The sequence below is a fragment of the Tauraco erythrolophus genome, chromosome 18, assembly GCF_009769465.1.
Source record: "Tauraco erythrolophus isolate bTauEry1 chromosome 18, bTauEry1.pri, whole genome shotgun sequence".
In the NCBI taxonomy this organism is placed as follows: domain Eukaryota; kingdom Metazoa; phylum Chordata; class Aves; order Musophagiformes; family Musophagidae; genus Tauraco; species Tauraco erythrolophus.
The window spans coordinates 16,784,262-16,798,029 of record NC_141482.1 but is presented as its reverse complement, the minus strand read 5'-3'; the positions used below and the strand labels follow the sequence as shown (position 1 = coordinate 16,798,029).

Here is a 13,768-nt window from a genome sequence, read left to right as displayed (position 1 = left end):
TGCATCCACACGGCAGCACCCAGGAGGGGCCCGGCTATTTGCACCCTCCCCATTTCCCTGTTTGTGCCCTCTTTGGGTAAATAAAAGCCATGGAACACTTCCCTACGGGCTCTTCTCTCGGGCTGCAGCTGCCCAGGGCCAGGCCTGGCCATGCCGGAAGGGCTCTGTGGCACGTGGCAGGTGAGTGACCCAGTGGGCACTTGAACCCCCCTCAGCTGGTGCTGGGCTCGCAGTCCGGGCAATGCCCACACCCCAGCAGCGTGCCAGAGCTGGGCATCATGTTATTGCAGTACCAAAGGCATGTGCTGCACGGAACAGTGCCATGCTGGCTCTCTTCCCTCCAGCCTAAAACCTCAGTCCTGCCCACCCTGTGCCCCCTAAAACCCCGCTGAGCCCCCAGCAGCCCCCTGCCTGCATCCCCCTCCCAAAGGGCTTTGAGCACTATCGGCAAAAATCACTCCCGGAGAGGAAGCCACAGGGAACTAAAACCAGCCCCGGACCAGCTCGGTGAGCGCGGCCGCCAGCCTTGTGCCACCGCGCGAAGCCCGTTGTGCCACCATGCCACTCCCAGCCCGGGGAAGGCGGCTGCCTCACCCCAGCTCAGCAGAGCATGCCCGGCTGCTGGAGGCTGCACGGGGGAAGAGGTGACAGCAGGGCCTCTGATGACGGGCACTGTGCCCTGGCTGTGCCCGGGATCTCCTCCTGCAGCCGGGCACCCAGCCCGGAGTGTGATAGGGAGCGGGAGGTCAGGCTACTCACAGCCCCGCTCTGCCCACCCGCACTGCTGATCTGAGGGGGATGCCATGGAGAGCCGCTGGCACGTGCCAGTCCTGGCGATTAACCAAAGGCAGGCAGATGGCAGGAGAACAGGAACCGTGGCACGAAAGCGCCGTTCGGCTCCGCTCCGGCTCCTCTTCCCACGGGGCTGCCGGGAATGAGCCCACGCGGGTCGGCAGCCACAGAGCTGGCTTGGCCGTCGCAGGGATGTGCCAGCTGGGCCACAGAGTGCCACGGGAGCAGACCTGGCAGCCCCTGTTGGCACGGGGTGTGGGAAGGAGGCGTGTTTAGCAAACGTTTATTTTACAGTTACGGGGTTTGTACAAATGCGCGTGTACACGGCTGCGTGCCCGTCTGTACAGTGCCCGAAGCGCCCGTCCCCTCCCGGGCCCTCCCTTCCCCAGGGACAACACAGGAACTAAAGTGCATCATGGCCAGAGAGTGGGTGGGGGGGGGGGCCACGGGGGCATCCCCCCGGCGGGGGCTCCAGCCATCCCCTCCTTGGGGGCAGCGGGGGAGTGTACGGAGGGGTCCCGGGACCTCTGGCAGCAGCCCCGGCTCACCGCAGCCACCACGGACTCTCCTACACCACGAGTTTCTAAAGTGCTAAATCACCAGCCCTGTGCCCGCGCTGCGCCGGGCAGGTGCCCATGCCCAGAACAGGCTCTGCCTGCAGCTGTGCTGGGCGCAGAGATGCGCCAGCAGCCCCTGGCACGAGCCAGCGGCAGAGGGAACGGGTCTCACTGCTCTGCCTCTGCGAGGAAGAAGGAAACTTCTCTGCCCAGAGCTTTACGGAAACACGGGTCAGGCGTGGCGACTGCCCACATGCCCTCTGGCCAGCCCGACGTGGCCCCTCCGAGACCGAGGGCTCACAGGACAACCCAGAACTTCCCTGGAGGTGGATAAGAACCGACAGGCAGGGGGTTGGGACGGGAGGGTGCTGAGCTTTGCAGGGCACGAGTCTTCCACTCTGTCTCCAAATGCCCAACTCTTCAACCAACACCTAATTCTCAGGCGTGCAGCCCCTGGGCACGGCCCAGACGGCTTCGGGCACCACACGGCGGCGGCGGGGGGAGCGGGGCGGCGGCGGGCAGGGATGGGTAAGGGCACTTGCGGGAGGTTTAGCAGCTCAGGGGAGAGGTAGAGGCACAGAGTGTCCGTTGGCTTTGTCTCAGCGGGACACCGAGTTGTCCAAAAGGATTCGCTGCTTAGTTTGGCAGGCAGGGAGTGCCAGGAGTGTTAATGGGACTGGGGAGGAATGGGAGCTACGGAGGGGTCGGGGGTGGCCTTTCTGGGAGACTCCCTCACTTGCGTTATTCCCAGGGGTGATGCCGAAGTCCGATCGGCCCGTGGGGGGGTTTTCAGACAGAATTCCTACTGCAGTGACTCCTGTCCTGTGCAAGGTGTTTCTCGAGGTGGAAAAAGCCCTTCTCTGCGTTAGAACCTGCTTCCAGAGCCGTCAACGAAGCCTGCGATGGGTGCTCACGGTGCCAGCAAGCCCTGTGGTGCCGCAATCCGGCACGACGGCACACGCACACTCATCCCTCCCCTTGCTGACCTGAGACACGACCGCGCTGCTGGCAGTGCCCAGGGACCGAGAGGGCGGCAGTCCCGGGGGTCTGCTCCTGTCCCCTGCCCTTCTCCCCTGTGAACAGATCAGGCTGCAAAGATGAGGAAGCAAAAGGAGCCAGGGAGTGTCACACGCTGAAAAGAACCTCATGGCACCGTGCTGACAGGGGTCTGGGAAAGGTTGGGCTCTGCCCAGAGGTTGCCCATAGGGAAGGGAAGGGTCGGGCCATGGGCGAAGCTGAACACAGACGGCAGGGCACGCTGGCAGCCTGCCCACGGGAGCGATGCGGAGCCAGAGGGCTGCCCAGTTCCTCCGGAGCACGACAGCCCCTCGCCCCCACACACGCACACACCCAGGCAAACCCTGCCGTGATGCCCTCCTCCAGGCGAGGATCTGCCCTCGCTCCCACCGATCACCCCCAGCAGGGAGCGCGGGGTTGTTTCAGCGCTGCCCACGCACGGCTCCCCGCTCACACCGTCACCTCTGCGCAGCCCGGAGAGCCTGACCCGTCCGTACCTCCGGCTCCTCCCGAGATGGCAGCAGTGCCCATGTGCTCACCCCTGCACGGGGAGGGAAGAACAAGGTGAGCGTCGGTGCGGGGAGCAATCCTGCCGGGCTGGTTCCCATCCGTCTCTGTCACAAAGGCCAAAAGCATCAGAGGACGCAGCAAGGATAAAAAATAATCTCCAGACAGGTCGTTTCTGGCCACGTCCTTCCATCAAACGTCGCCCCTTCCTGCCAGGGAAGGCCGTTCCTCCGGCTTCAGGGGAAGATCTGCAGCTCGAACTTGGGCGCCCACTCCAGCGCGCTCTTCACCACGGCCAGGGCAGCTGCTCCCAGCGCGACCGTCAGCCCCATCACCGCCAGCTTGACAAAGCGGTTGGTCCTCGGCTTTGTCAAGATGGATTTTGTCCGCTCCTCCCCTCGGAGCCGCTCCCTGAAGCGCTGCCTCAACACAGTGTCCGGTCTCTGCTGCACTGACGCCAGCTCAAAGTCCTTAAAAGTGGAAGCCGCAGTTCTGCAAGAGAAGAAAGGGGTTAAGGAATGTCTCCGGCTCGCCGCTGGGACCAGCCTCCCGCCAGGAAGATCTTCACATGGAAGCAAGACCTGGCAAGGGGACGTACGCAACACTCACCGGTCGGCTTGCTGCTGAGCTGCCTCCTTGGCGAGTTCAGACGGTGGAAACTGGACGAAAAGGTCCCCAGCTTTGCTGATGAGAGTCTCGTAAGGAAGGTCCTGCGGGATCTGGGACAGGAGGTGGTGGACAGAGGCCATGTCGCATTCGCAGTCCAGAACTTCCTGCTCCCGGTGCAGCACGATCTGCAGAGAGGAGGGAGAGCCCTGAGGACAGCCAGGAACGCGAGGACGACTCCTCGGCACGCGCTGGCACTGGCTTCAGAGCCCAAAGGGAAAAACATTCCACTTCCAGCCGAAAGACCTGCCCTTCCTCAAGGGGACACACCACAGCAAAGCACTCCCTGCCTGGGAGAAGAAATGCCAAACCCTTCCCGAGACTCCGAGGCCGTGGAAAGCCCCTTCCTGGGCAGTTATGTCTGTGTTCTGAGCAGAGCCGGCTACTGGCAGCTCGGAGACGTGGGCAGAACCCCAGCAGGGCTTGATTCCGCAGCTCGCCCTCAAACAGAGGGCACTGGCTAAAACCAGGACAAGAGGTTTGCCAGGGACAGCAGCAGCACTGTGTGTGCCAGGCCCCCTCTGCAGCCACCGGCACCCCGCGGTGGTTCAGTTAACCCCTCCGCCACCTCTGGCCAATACCTACCACCGCAGCAAAATAAATGGGCATCAGCGGATGGCAAGCCAGGAAGAAGTCGTATAATCGCACGACGTGCCTGAAGTCGGACAAAACGTGCCCGAACCAGGTGATCAGCCAGCTGAGAGCAAAGATGGTTCCCACCTCCGCACTGCACAGAGAGAAAGCCCCGTTAGATCAGGCACTGCCAGCAGCTGGGACACAGTGCTGAAACGCTCCTGGGCGACCCCTGCACCGCACCTCCACGCTGGGAAGGGGAGACTATCATAGAATCATAGAATCATAGAATGGTTAGGGCTGGAAGGGACCTTCAAAGGTCATCTAGTCCAACCCCCCTGCAAGGAACAGGGATATCTCCAACTAGATCAGGTTGCTCAGGGCCTTGTCCAACCTGGCCTTGAACGTCTCCAGGGATGGAGCATCCACCACCTCTCTGGGCAACCTGTTCCAGTGTTCTACCACATTCAGAGCTCAGTCCATATCCACGACCTGCACCTCTGATAGAACCCCAAAGCCAAGCACTACTCGTCTCGCATCCAGCAGGGTCCAAACGGCCTCTTTCAGGAGAACCTGAACATTTGGTGTATCATGTCACTGTCTGACACGTTGACCTGGGGACACCTGAAATCTGGCAGCACAGTCAACTTTTCAGATTCCTGTCTGCCCTAAAGGCTTACTAACTTCTGGGAGTCTGCAATCAAGCTCGGTACCCAAAGACCAAAGGCCATGAAATGTAACAGAGACACTTGCCCAGAAAAGGACTCTGGACTGAACCTTCCCACTTACCTTCCTGCTTCTGCATCAGTCTGCCTGGGCTACACTTGTGTGTCCCTACCGCAAAACCCGGGAATTATCCCCAGAACTGGCAACGAACTACAGCAAGGTGACGCCAGCCACAAAACCGGGCACGTGAAGCAGTTTTGGCAGCTTTGCGTGACACCGTCCACAAACCCTCAGCCTTTCCAGTACGGACTGGAGGCCACTGGGGTGAAGATGGCACCAGGTAAAACTCCTCAAGACAGGCAGCGTAGGTTTGGGTCTGGTCAGAAGCAAGAGTGCCACATGGCTTTGGGGTGTCACCGTCAGCTGAGGGTCAGCTCTTGGCTCACTCTGAGGAAGCCACTGCGGCGCTGGGCACATGCTGGTGCAAACGGCCCCGTGACCAGTAACACCAGGCTGGCAGGGGAGAGCTAGGAGGCTGCGAGGGAACGTCTGCGTACCTCTGCATGAAGTCATGCACCTCAGGGTTCACCTGGTCTATGATGGGCATCAGGTAATTTAAAATGTGCTTGGTATTATCCATCGTCGGGTCCATAAAATCCCTGAGGAAAGATTGAAAAGAGGCTCTGTCAAGCAACCACATCAGCGAGCCCCGCTGCAGGGAGGCAGCCAGAAGGGAAAAAAAACACACTTGCAAGGAACAGCTTTGCTGGCAGGGTGGCCCCCAGGAATTCTGTCTGTTCAGGACAGCCCCCCTTCCTCCCCATCTGGGACACGCAGGGCTGGTCTGCGCAGAGAACCCAGTCCCAGACCACCCCGCCGCTGTCAGCTGACACTTATTTTGCTGCAGCGCATGCGTGAGCCCTAAAGCCTCTCCAGCACCCAAAACCTAACTCCTCGGCTGGGAGAGGAGGCAGAATTCCTCCAAACCACTCCCCAGCTGGAGGACTGTTCTCAGTTCGGTGCACGAACAGGAGTGGCGCTGGACTGGGGGCTCAGGACACCGGCTGTGCAGAGCACCCTCCCGGTGCAAAGCTGCGCAGGGCTGTGCAAGGCGAGGGGGGGCACCGTGCTGGGCCAGCCCCCGGGAGCTGGAGAGGCCCCGACAGCAGAGATGGCCAGAGAACCACGAATAATGCACCACTGGGCTTCCGCAGCTTCCAGAGATGCTACAAATTAACGGACAGCCTTTAATTATCCCTTCCCCAGAGCACAGCTCCCTGCAAAGCCACCTGCTATCGTGTGGTCACCCCACAGCACCCCTCGGGGTACGGGGATGACGGGCAGCCTTAACCCAAGGCTCTGCCTTCCAGGCTCTCTATCCAGGCCAGCCCCATCTGCACAGCTGTCCCCACAGCTCGAGGACACGCACGGCTCCTCTCCTCCAGCCGAGCCCGCTGACTACCTGAGATGATGCGTCGAGAGCTTTTCCACCAGAGCCGTGGCCAGTCGGTCCCCCACCACCAGGAGGAAGGTGACCACGATGTCGTGGTAGCCCTGGTAGTAGTGCAGCTGGGGGTTGCGCTTGAGGACGTGGAGGATAATATCGATGAGCTCCTCTTGCAACCCTTCCCTCTGGTCATCCGGCATCCCTGTGGGGACAGCACCAGGCGGCGGTGGGACGCGCCGTGGCACCGACCGGTGCCTGCCACGGTATGCAAGGAGAGGACCCAACCTGCTCGATCCCAAAGGATGCAGTGCAAAAGGGAGGGGAGTAAAACTAGCAGAAAAAGGATCCTGAGTCCTACTCCTGTCCCCTAAAACGCTGAGGGCCCAGGGGAAGGCCAGGGTGTTCAGATTTCGGAGCTGTGGTGCCCCTGCCAGCGAGGCAGCCCCGCGGAGGACAGGAGCAGGGTTTACTGGTGTTTGCACAGCACTGCACATCAAGGACATTTTAATAATTTCTAATTTCCCAGGGGCTTCTAGAAAAAACTAAACCGGATCCATTTTCACAGAAACTGTGCCAAGCACGTCAGATTGCGAGGTCTCCATCGCCACGGCTTTGTCTCGGTCCCCTGCTAACGACACGTGTTTAGGGACAGGATGTCACCGGAAAAACATTGTTCCTGCCACGCCAGCTGCGGCCAGTTTCCGGCAGTCCTTGTCGACAGATAAAACGCCCAAAGGCCAAGCAGAAAGTCCCAGTGGGGATCCTGCAATGACAAAGTTCTCCTTTTCCCCTGCTTCACTGCTGCTTCTAAAAATAGGCAGGAGGCTGCCACTCAAGGGCAAAAAAATCCCTTCCAGCAGACCCTTCAGGAATCACACGCAGCACCCGCGCTCGAAAGAGAATCAAAGTGGATCAAGTGTTTACACAACACAAAAGAGCAGAAGGGGGAAGCAGATTCTGGCCAGAAATAACGACCTCTCTGCAGAGTCAGGCAGCTGCTGGATTAAATGTTTTGTAAACAGCACAAGGCACCAGCCGCCCATCAGAACTGCAAAAAACATTTTTCTCCTGAAGGTTCACAGTTCTCCAAAATTTGGTGCATGAACCAGATTTGGAGACTGTTGGACACCAGAAATTGTTCTGGTTTTAAAAACTTCCCGCCACGCCCCTGAGCTACACCAGGGTCTAAAACAAACCGAAGCAAACGGTGCATTTCTCAAACGCTCCGTCTGTCCTGATCTCACCCTGGTCACAACAGGTGGGGGGGGTGCAGGATCCGGGCCCCTCTGTGCTCCAACTGTCGGACGGCACCGGGCAGAGGGGCTCAGCAGGGCAGGGGGAAGCGTAGCGCTGGAAGAATCCCACCAAAACTCAGCTGCAGCACAGGCAGCTGACGGACACCGCGCTGCAGAACGGCTCCGCTGCACGAGGACGCTGCTGCGAGCTCACAAGGAAAAGACTTTCTAGAAGTCAGGCTCTCGGAGCAACGGAGCATCACCTGCTGCAACCCCCTTGAGTGAGGTGGGAGCCAGGAGGAGCCCCACGACACGGACCTTCCCCCCGCCGTGGAGTGGGAAGAGGAGAAAGGAGAATCCGCTCTCACCTGGTGGGAAGCGGCGCAGGGATCGCCGCACATCCAGTAGAACTTGCTGGTAATCTTTATTGTCCTCCCGCAGCTCCTTTCCTGCTGAGAGGAGAGGAACAGGATTAACACCGAGTAGTGCAGAGCCGGGAGAAACCCTGGTGAAGGTGGGAGGATGAGGCTGCACACACGGACACACCATCCCTTCCTCGTTCATCCCACTCCAGCCCTGTCCCCTCGCTTGGCACTGCCCCCCGTCGTGGCACTGACGGCACTTCACTGGGAGGAAACGAGACTATATTGCACGTTAAAACGCGTAAACTGGCACGGCTCCCACGTTCCTGGAAACATCTTTGCTCCACAATTCTGCTGTGCAATTCAAGGCAGCAAGGCACGACGTGCCGTGGAGACCACAGAGTAGTTTATTAAACAGAAATAACTCAGAAGAAAACCCCACCCGCGGCGGCTGAGACAGTTAAACCGGACGAGACCAGGGTTTGCCGGCACACCGAGCTCTCCGTGGGACCACGTGAAATTAAACGTTGTCTTCCGGCAGCTCCGATCACCGAACGTAATCCAGCTCTTGACTGATGGGGAGGGATGCACCTTCTGAATGGACGCATTCCAGAACAACCACCGGATCTGTCCTGGGGACAGGGACTGTAAAAGCCACAGGACTTGGAGCTCCTGCGCTGCTGAGGCTCAAAAACCACGCAGGGGCCTCGTCAGGAGGCCGTTTCCCTGCTTCTGCTCCGAGCAAACACCACGCGTGCTTCACGCAACAAACCGCTTCACCTACGTCTGGAAAAGACACCTCAGAAGGATTTTGGCAAAGCCCGGGCTCAGCACGGCCACCTCTCCATGGAAGAAAACCAAATATTTTGATCCTTTCTGCTGCAGATGGACTCACACACGCCAGCTGACTGCTCAGGGCCACGCCAACCGCGTCCAAAGCGACCTGATCCCTGTCTCTAAAGACACCGCCGCCCTCCCAGCACCACGACAGCGCTGGTTTTGGGAAGTTGGGCATTTCCAAATCTGCCATCTCCACACAACACAGCGCACGAAGCTGCGGCGCTCGTGCCCTTCGCACACGAGGGTGGTGGGCAACGCGCCAGCGCGCCCGGTGAGAACATGCGCACTTCTACCACCAAGATCCCACCTCCGGATCGACGAGTTCTTCCAAAGCACCCACATCCAGGCTCTTCCGTACCTGGAAGAGGGGGCAGGTCATCGGTGTTAACGCTCAGCAGCTTCGGCCACACTTTGCAGCGAATCTCGTCCGTCAGGAGCCCCCCCTCGCTGATGGCCATCCGCCGGAGCGCCGCCACGTCGATGGGGTCGCTGTTCAGAGCCTGATAGATCTCTGCCACTTTCCTTTTCTTCTTAGAGTCGAAGTCTGCAAGAAGATGACAAAGAGGCAAGATGATGGGCAATGCCAGCACGCGGGGGGACAAAACCCACCCCCAGCGATGTGGACACACACAAGGGAGATGGCATGGGACAGTTGGCACGTGTGTGCCAGGACAGACCAGGGACCACCCTGGTGGGCCGACTGTCCCCATCTCCACTGGCTCAGCATCAGGGGCACCTCATGGCTCGCAGGGCACCCCCGCCGCTTCCCTGCCAATCCCCCTGGTGCCACCCTGGGAGGCAATTACTGCTCCTCCTGACACAGGAGCCACCACCGCTGCCCGAGCTGGTCCCAGTTGTGCAAAGCCCTCCTGCAACTGCTTGCTCTCCAACACGGCCACCAGCTCAGGTGTTAGGGGTTTCCTGAGACCAGGACTTCACGTTCCTACCGACTCCCAGCTAGGCAGTGGCTCCTGGATAGAGCTGTCCTAGGGAGAAGTCTGAGCGTTTCCACCGAGAGCAACAGTCACAAGAAAGGACATAATTATACCAGAGTTAACGAGTCACAAGCACATTAACATCTCTCCCAACAAACACAAACTCGCCAGTTATTGGGACATGCACAGGTTGGCCAGTTCTAAACAAATCCCACTGTTTTGTGGGGCACAAGAATTCCGGGGCAGGTGGGGAAGGGAGGAACACACGAAGCACACGGCACTCTGGTTTCGGGTGGGTTAAATGCACTTACAGGACCCGGGAGCGTTCCCCAGGGACGCAATTTCACACGGCATCACGGTATTTGTCACTGCTGCCTCACCAAGGAAGGCCAGAGGCGGCCGAGGGCCGCCTGGCAGCCCGCACCGGAGGAGTTCCCACTCAGGAGGCTTCACTGAGGACTGGAGTTTCCACTCCAGCTGTGGGGCCGGAGCGTGGGATGAGGCCACCAACGCCGCCTCTACCTAAAGGCTTTTTCTGACAGATCCAGCTAACGCTGCTCTCGGGATCCAAACGGGATTCGTTCAACGAGGGATGTGTCCGAAGAGGATTTAGGGTGGGGGGAATTAAAAGGATCCCACTGGAGAAACAGCTGTTTCCCAACACCACACCCTCCCGGCAGCAACTCGGGGAGCACGTTCCTCTGCCCACGTGGCACCTCCAGCGTCTCAGCACTGCCCCGGCCCCTTCCCCGCTCCCGGGGAGCCGCGGGCGAGCGCCCGGCTGGGAGCACCGCTTGCTGCGGCGCCTGAGCGGGAGCCGGCGGGACAGCAGGCTGCTCCGACGCACGGACGCGAAGGAGCTCAAACGGTGGACGCCGTCCCTTCTCCAAGTGCTCTTTTGAAACGCTTTTGGGATGAAAACAAGCGGCGGGATCTCCAGCTCCTCACCAAACACCAAGTCCCCGGTGGTGTCAAAGCTTCTAACGCTGCCCCGTGACCACAATTCCCTTCTCTTCCCTTTCCCACCCCTTGTGCAAGCAGAGTTATTTGCACACGAACAGAAACCCGCTCCGGCCGTTCCCTGGCCCCGTGACACGCAGGCACTGGGCTGTCCCAGTTTGAACACTGCGCTGTCCCAGTCCGAAGCCTCGGGAAGGAGGAGACAAAGTCTATGGAAGAAAAAACTCCAGTTCACCCACAAAAAAGTGATCTTTGAGAAGCTTTTTGGTACATCCCCAAAGCCTTCGCTCGCGGAGGCGGAAACGGGAGCTCAGAGCGCGGGGCTCCTCGCCCGGTAACGCCGTACCGGCGCGGGGAGCGGCCCGGGGAGGGGTTTCATCCCGTTCCGCAGCTCCGAGCGGCTCCCGGAACGGCTCTCGGTGACCCGCACAGCGCCCGCTCTCCGTGGGCCGCAGAGGGAGGACCGCCCGCACCGGAGCGGGGAGCAGCCCTGCGATCGCAACGGCTGCACCGACGGGCGGGCACCGGGCACCGGCACGTACCCAGCACTCCCCCCCGCCCCCTCCCCCCGGTTACTGCCATGACAGGCGGCCCGGAAAAGCGGAGCCGGCGGAGCTGAAGGGCCCAGCCGCAGGTCCGGCACCGGCACCGGCCCGACCGCAGCCCCGGCCGCTCCCCGCCCGCCCGCGGACGGCCCCGGGACGCGGCCGCGCTCCCGAGCCCGCACCCGCACCGGCTGCGCGAGCCCACGGCCTGGCCACGGAGCGCGCTCCGGCACCACGGGGAGGGGGGGGGGGGGTCAGGCGGAGGGTTCGGGCTCCCGGGACCCCCCGGGACCGCCCCCGCCCCCCGCCCCCCGCGGCGGCCTCGAGCGCAGCGCCGAGCCCCGCCCCGCCGCTAGGGGGCGCCCGCGCGCCGGCAGGGGGCGCTCCAGCCCCGCCCGCCCGGCCCGTACCGTGGCCGCCGACACCGTTGCGCGGCGGGCTCCGCCGGGCCATGTTCCCGGGCGCTGCGGCGCATGCCGGGCCGCACACCGGGCCGGGGCTCCGCGCTCCCCGCGCCGTCCGGTCCGGTCCCGTTCCGTTCCGCTCCCCCCGCCCCTCCGCCACCGGCGCCCGATCGGGACGTCACGGCGCGCGAACGCGCAGGCGCAGCTCCTCGAGGCGGAGCGCGCAGCGGGACGGGGCGCGGCGCGGTTGCGCATGCGCAGAGCGGAGCCGCCGGTGCAGCCGCTGCGGTCCGGTCCCGCTCCCCGGCGGCGCCCCCGGCGCTCGGTCGCTCGTTTCCGTGTTGGTATAAAGCCGCCCGCAGCGCGGCCTCTCCGCAGCGCAGCCGCGGGCGGGGAACACGCCCACCGCCGCCCCCGGTACAAGATGCCCTCAAATCCGCTCCGAATTCCCGCGGCGGCACCGAGAGAGACGCCCCGCTTCGGGCGGGGGCTGCTCGCGTCCAGACGCGCCCCGCCGTGCACGGGCTGGCGGGGATCGGGACCCGCAGCTGCTCCGGTTCCCTCCCGCGAACGGCTCATCCACGTCTTTCGGCGGAGGGAGCAGCACGCGCCCCGGTGTGCGAACCTCCCCGGCTTGGAATAACGGAAAAGAACCGGGTTAAACCCCCCGCGCCCCTCACGCCCTCGTGCAAACGGCCACGAGCTGTTTTTGTCATACCGGGTGCTTTTACGTTACAGCGCGTCAAAGTGATGGTCAACACGGTCCAACTCGTGTCGTTCCAGGATATAAAAGTACAAAATATTTCCACCGGATGAGGTCACAGAGGAGGGAGCTACCCCGGTGCACATGGAAAACCCCATGTCCCAGGCCGGCGATGCACGGAAAGGCGGCCGTGGTGAGCGTTCCCCTGCTCCATCTCTCCTCCCTGGATCCCAAGCCACGTGCTCCATCCTACCGTGCAACTTAGCTGAGGTAACATGGAAGCACGCGGTCATCACCCCCTCAAAGAAGAAAGATGAGAGAGGGATGTCCAGAGGACAAGCACGAGCTGCAGGCCAAGGCTCAGTGCTTGCTGGGGAATGGGAAGAACATTCCATGCCCAGGACAAACAGCCATGATGGCTTTAGGATGGGAGGTCACCAAGAGGGACAGGTGCCACTGTGCTCGTGGCTGCTCCAACTGAGCCTCGCAAGTGTTACACGACTGAAAACAAGTCACTGGGATCCAAGGGATGGCAAGGCACACACACACAAAAAAATTGGTTCACCATCTCCACTACCCATCCACGAGGGCTGAAACTGAAGTTTTTTTTGGGTTTTTTTAATGGCAAAAGGTTCTGCTCCCAGGAGATACTGTGGGACGTGGTGGTTTCTGGAAGGCGTCCCTGCGCTGCTCACCGTAACAGACCGTGCCAGGCGCGTGTGAACAGGGACACAGCCTCCCCGGTGCCCGCGAGCAGGGACATGGCCTCCCCAGTATGTACCACCGCCCCAGGGAGGCCTCTACACAGGGAACTTAAATCTAACCTCGATAAATAAAACCAACTGTTTATTTACACCAAAGAATTCCAACACTGGATCTTTCACATATGAAGGACAAAGTATATATACACAGCAAGGGGTAGCAGGGCCGTAACGAGGGTTTTTCCGTTGTCAATGATAATATTTGTCCACACTTACTGATCTACCATTTCAGCTTAAGTTCACGTCTGCTCACTCCTTCCTCTCAGTGCATATTTACAAGACTGTGAGGTAACTGGTATTCTCACCACATGGCACGTGAGGGAGGGGATGGTGGGTGAAGATGTGGTATCGGACTTGGCGCAGTCTGATTTTTCCAGCTTTAAGTAGCCACCAGCTTGAAACCTATAGAAATGATTTAAAAACAATATACCCGATATCAAACTAATTCCAGAGGTCCAAGCCAAGCAACGGCAGGAGGAACCCTCCGTGAGGAAGGGACTTGCTCTACAGGAGCACCTTTCTTGGGAGGTGGCAAGGACTCCAATTGGATCAGTAACTTCATCTTTTAAGACTAAAATTACATGCAAGGGGGTGAGTTGGCATTCTGCTTGGCTCCTAAGGAGACATGATTCGATCCGATTAGGGTTTCAGACATTATCTGCACTTACTCCTTTGAAGCTTATACCACCTCTCCGTACTGGAACTGTCTCCCCAATGTACCCTGGCTGAGCCACGTGCAGGACGTGGGGTTAGAGTGAGTGGTACTTTAAGAATCCCCCTCCCCTGCCTCACGAAGAC

The 13,768-nt window shown here is 60.5% G+C and overlaps 1 protein-coding gene across 1 annotated transcript; it reads right to left on the bottom strand.

Moving 5' to 3' along the window:
• Nucleotides 1-2,393: 2,393 nt before the first annotated feature.
• On the bottom strand, nucleotides 2,394-11,555 carry TBC1D20 (TBC1 domain family member 20). The gene is made up of 8 exons (XM_086622882.1): nucleotides 11,513-11,555; nucleotides 9,021-9,206; nucleotides 7,829-7,912; nucleotides 6,241-6,427; nucleotides 5,336-5,437; nucleotides 4,125-4,266; nucleotides 3,483-3,667; nucleotides 2,394-3,365 (listed from the first exon to the last, which is right to left on the bottom strand). Exons 1-8 carry the CDS (start codon nucleotides 11,553-11,555, stop codon nucleotides 3,110-3,112), a joined length of 1,185 nt encoding a protein of 394 aa, XP_086479008.1. The 3' UTR covers nucleotides 2,394-3,109.
• Between the last annotated feature and the right edge of the window lie 2,213 nt (nucleotides 11,556-13,768).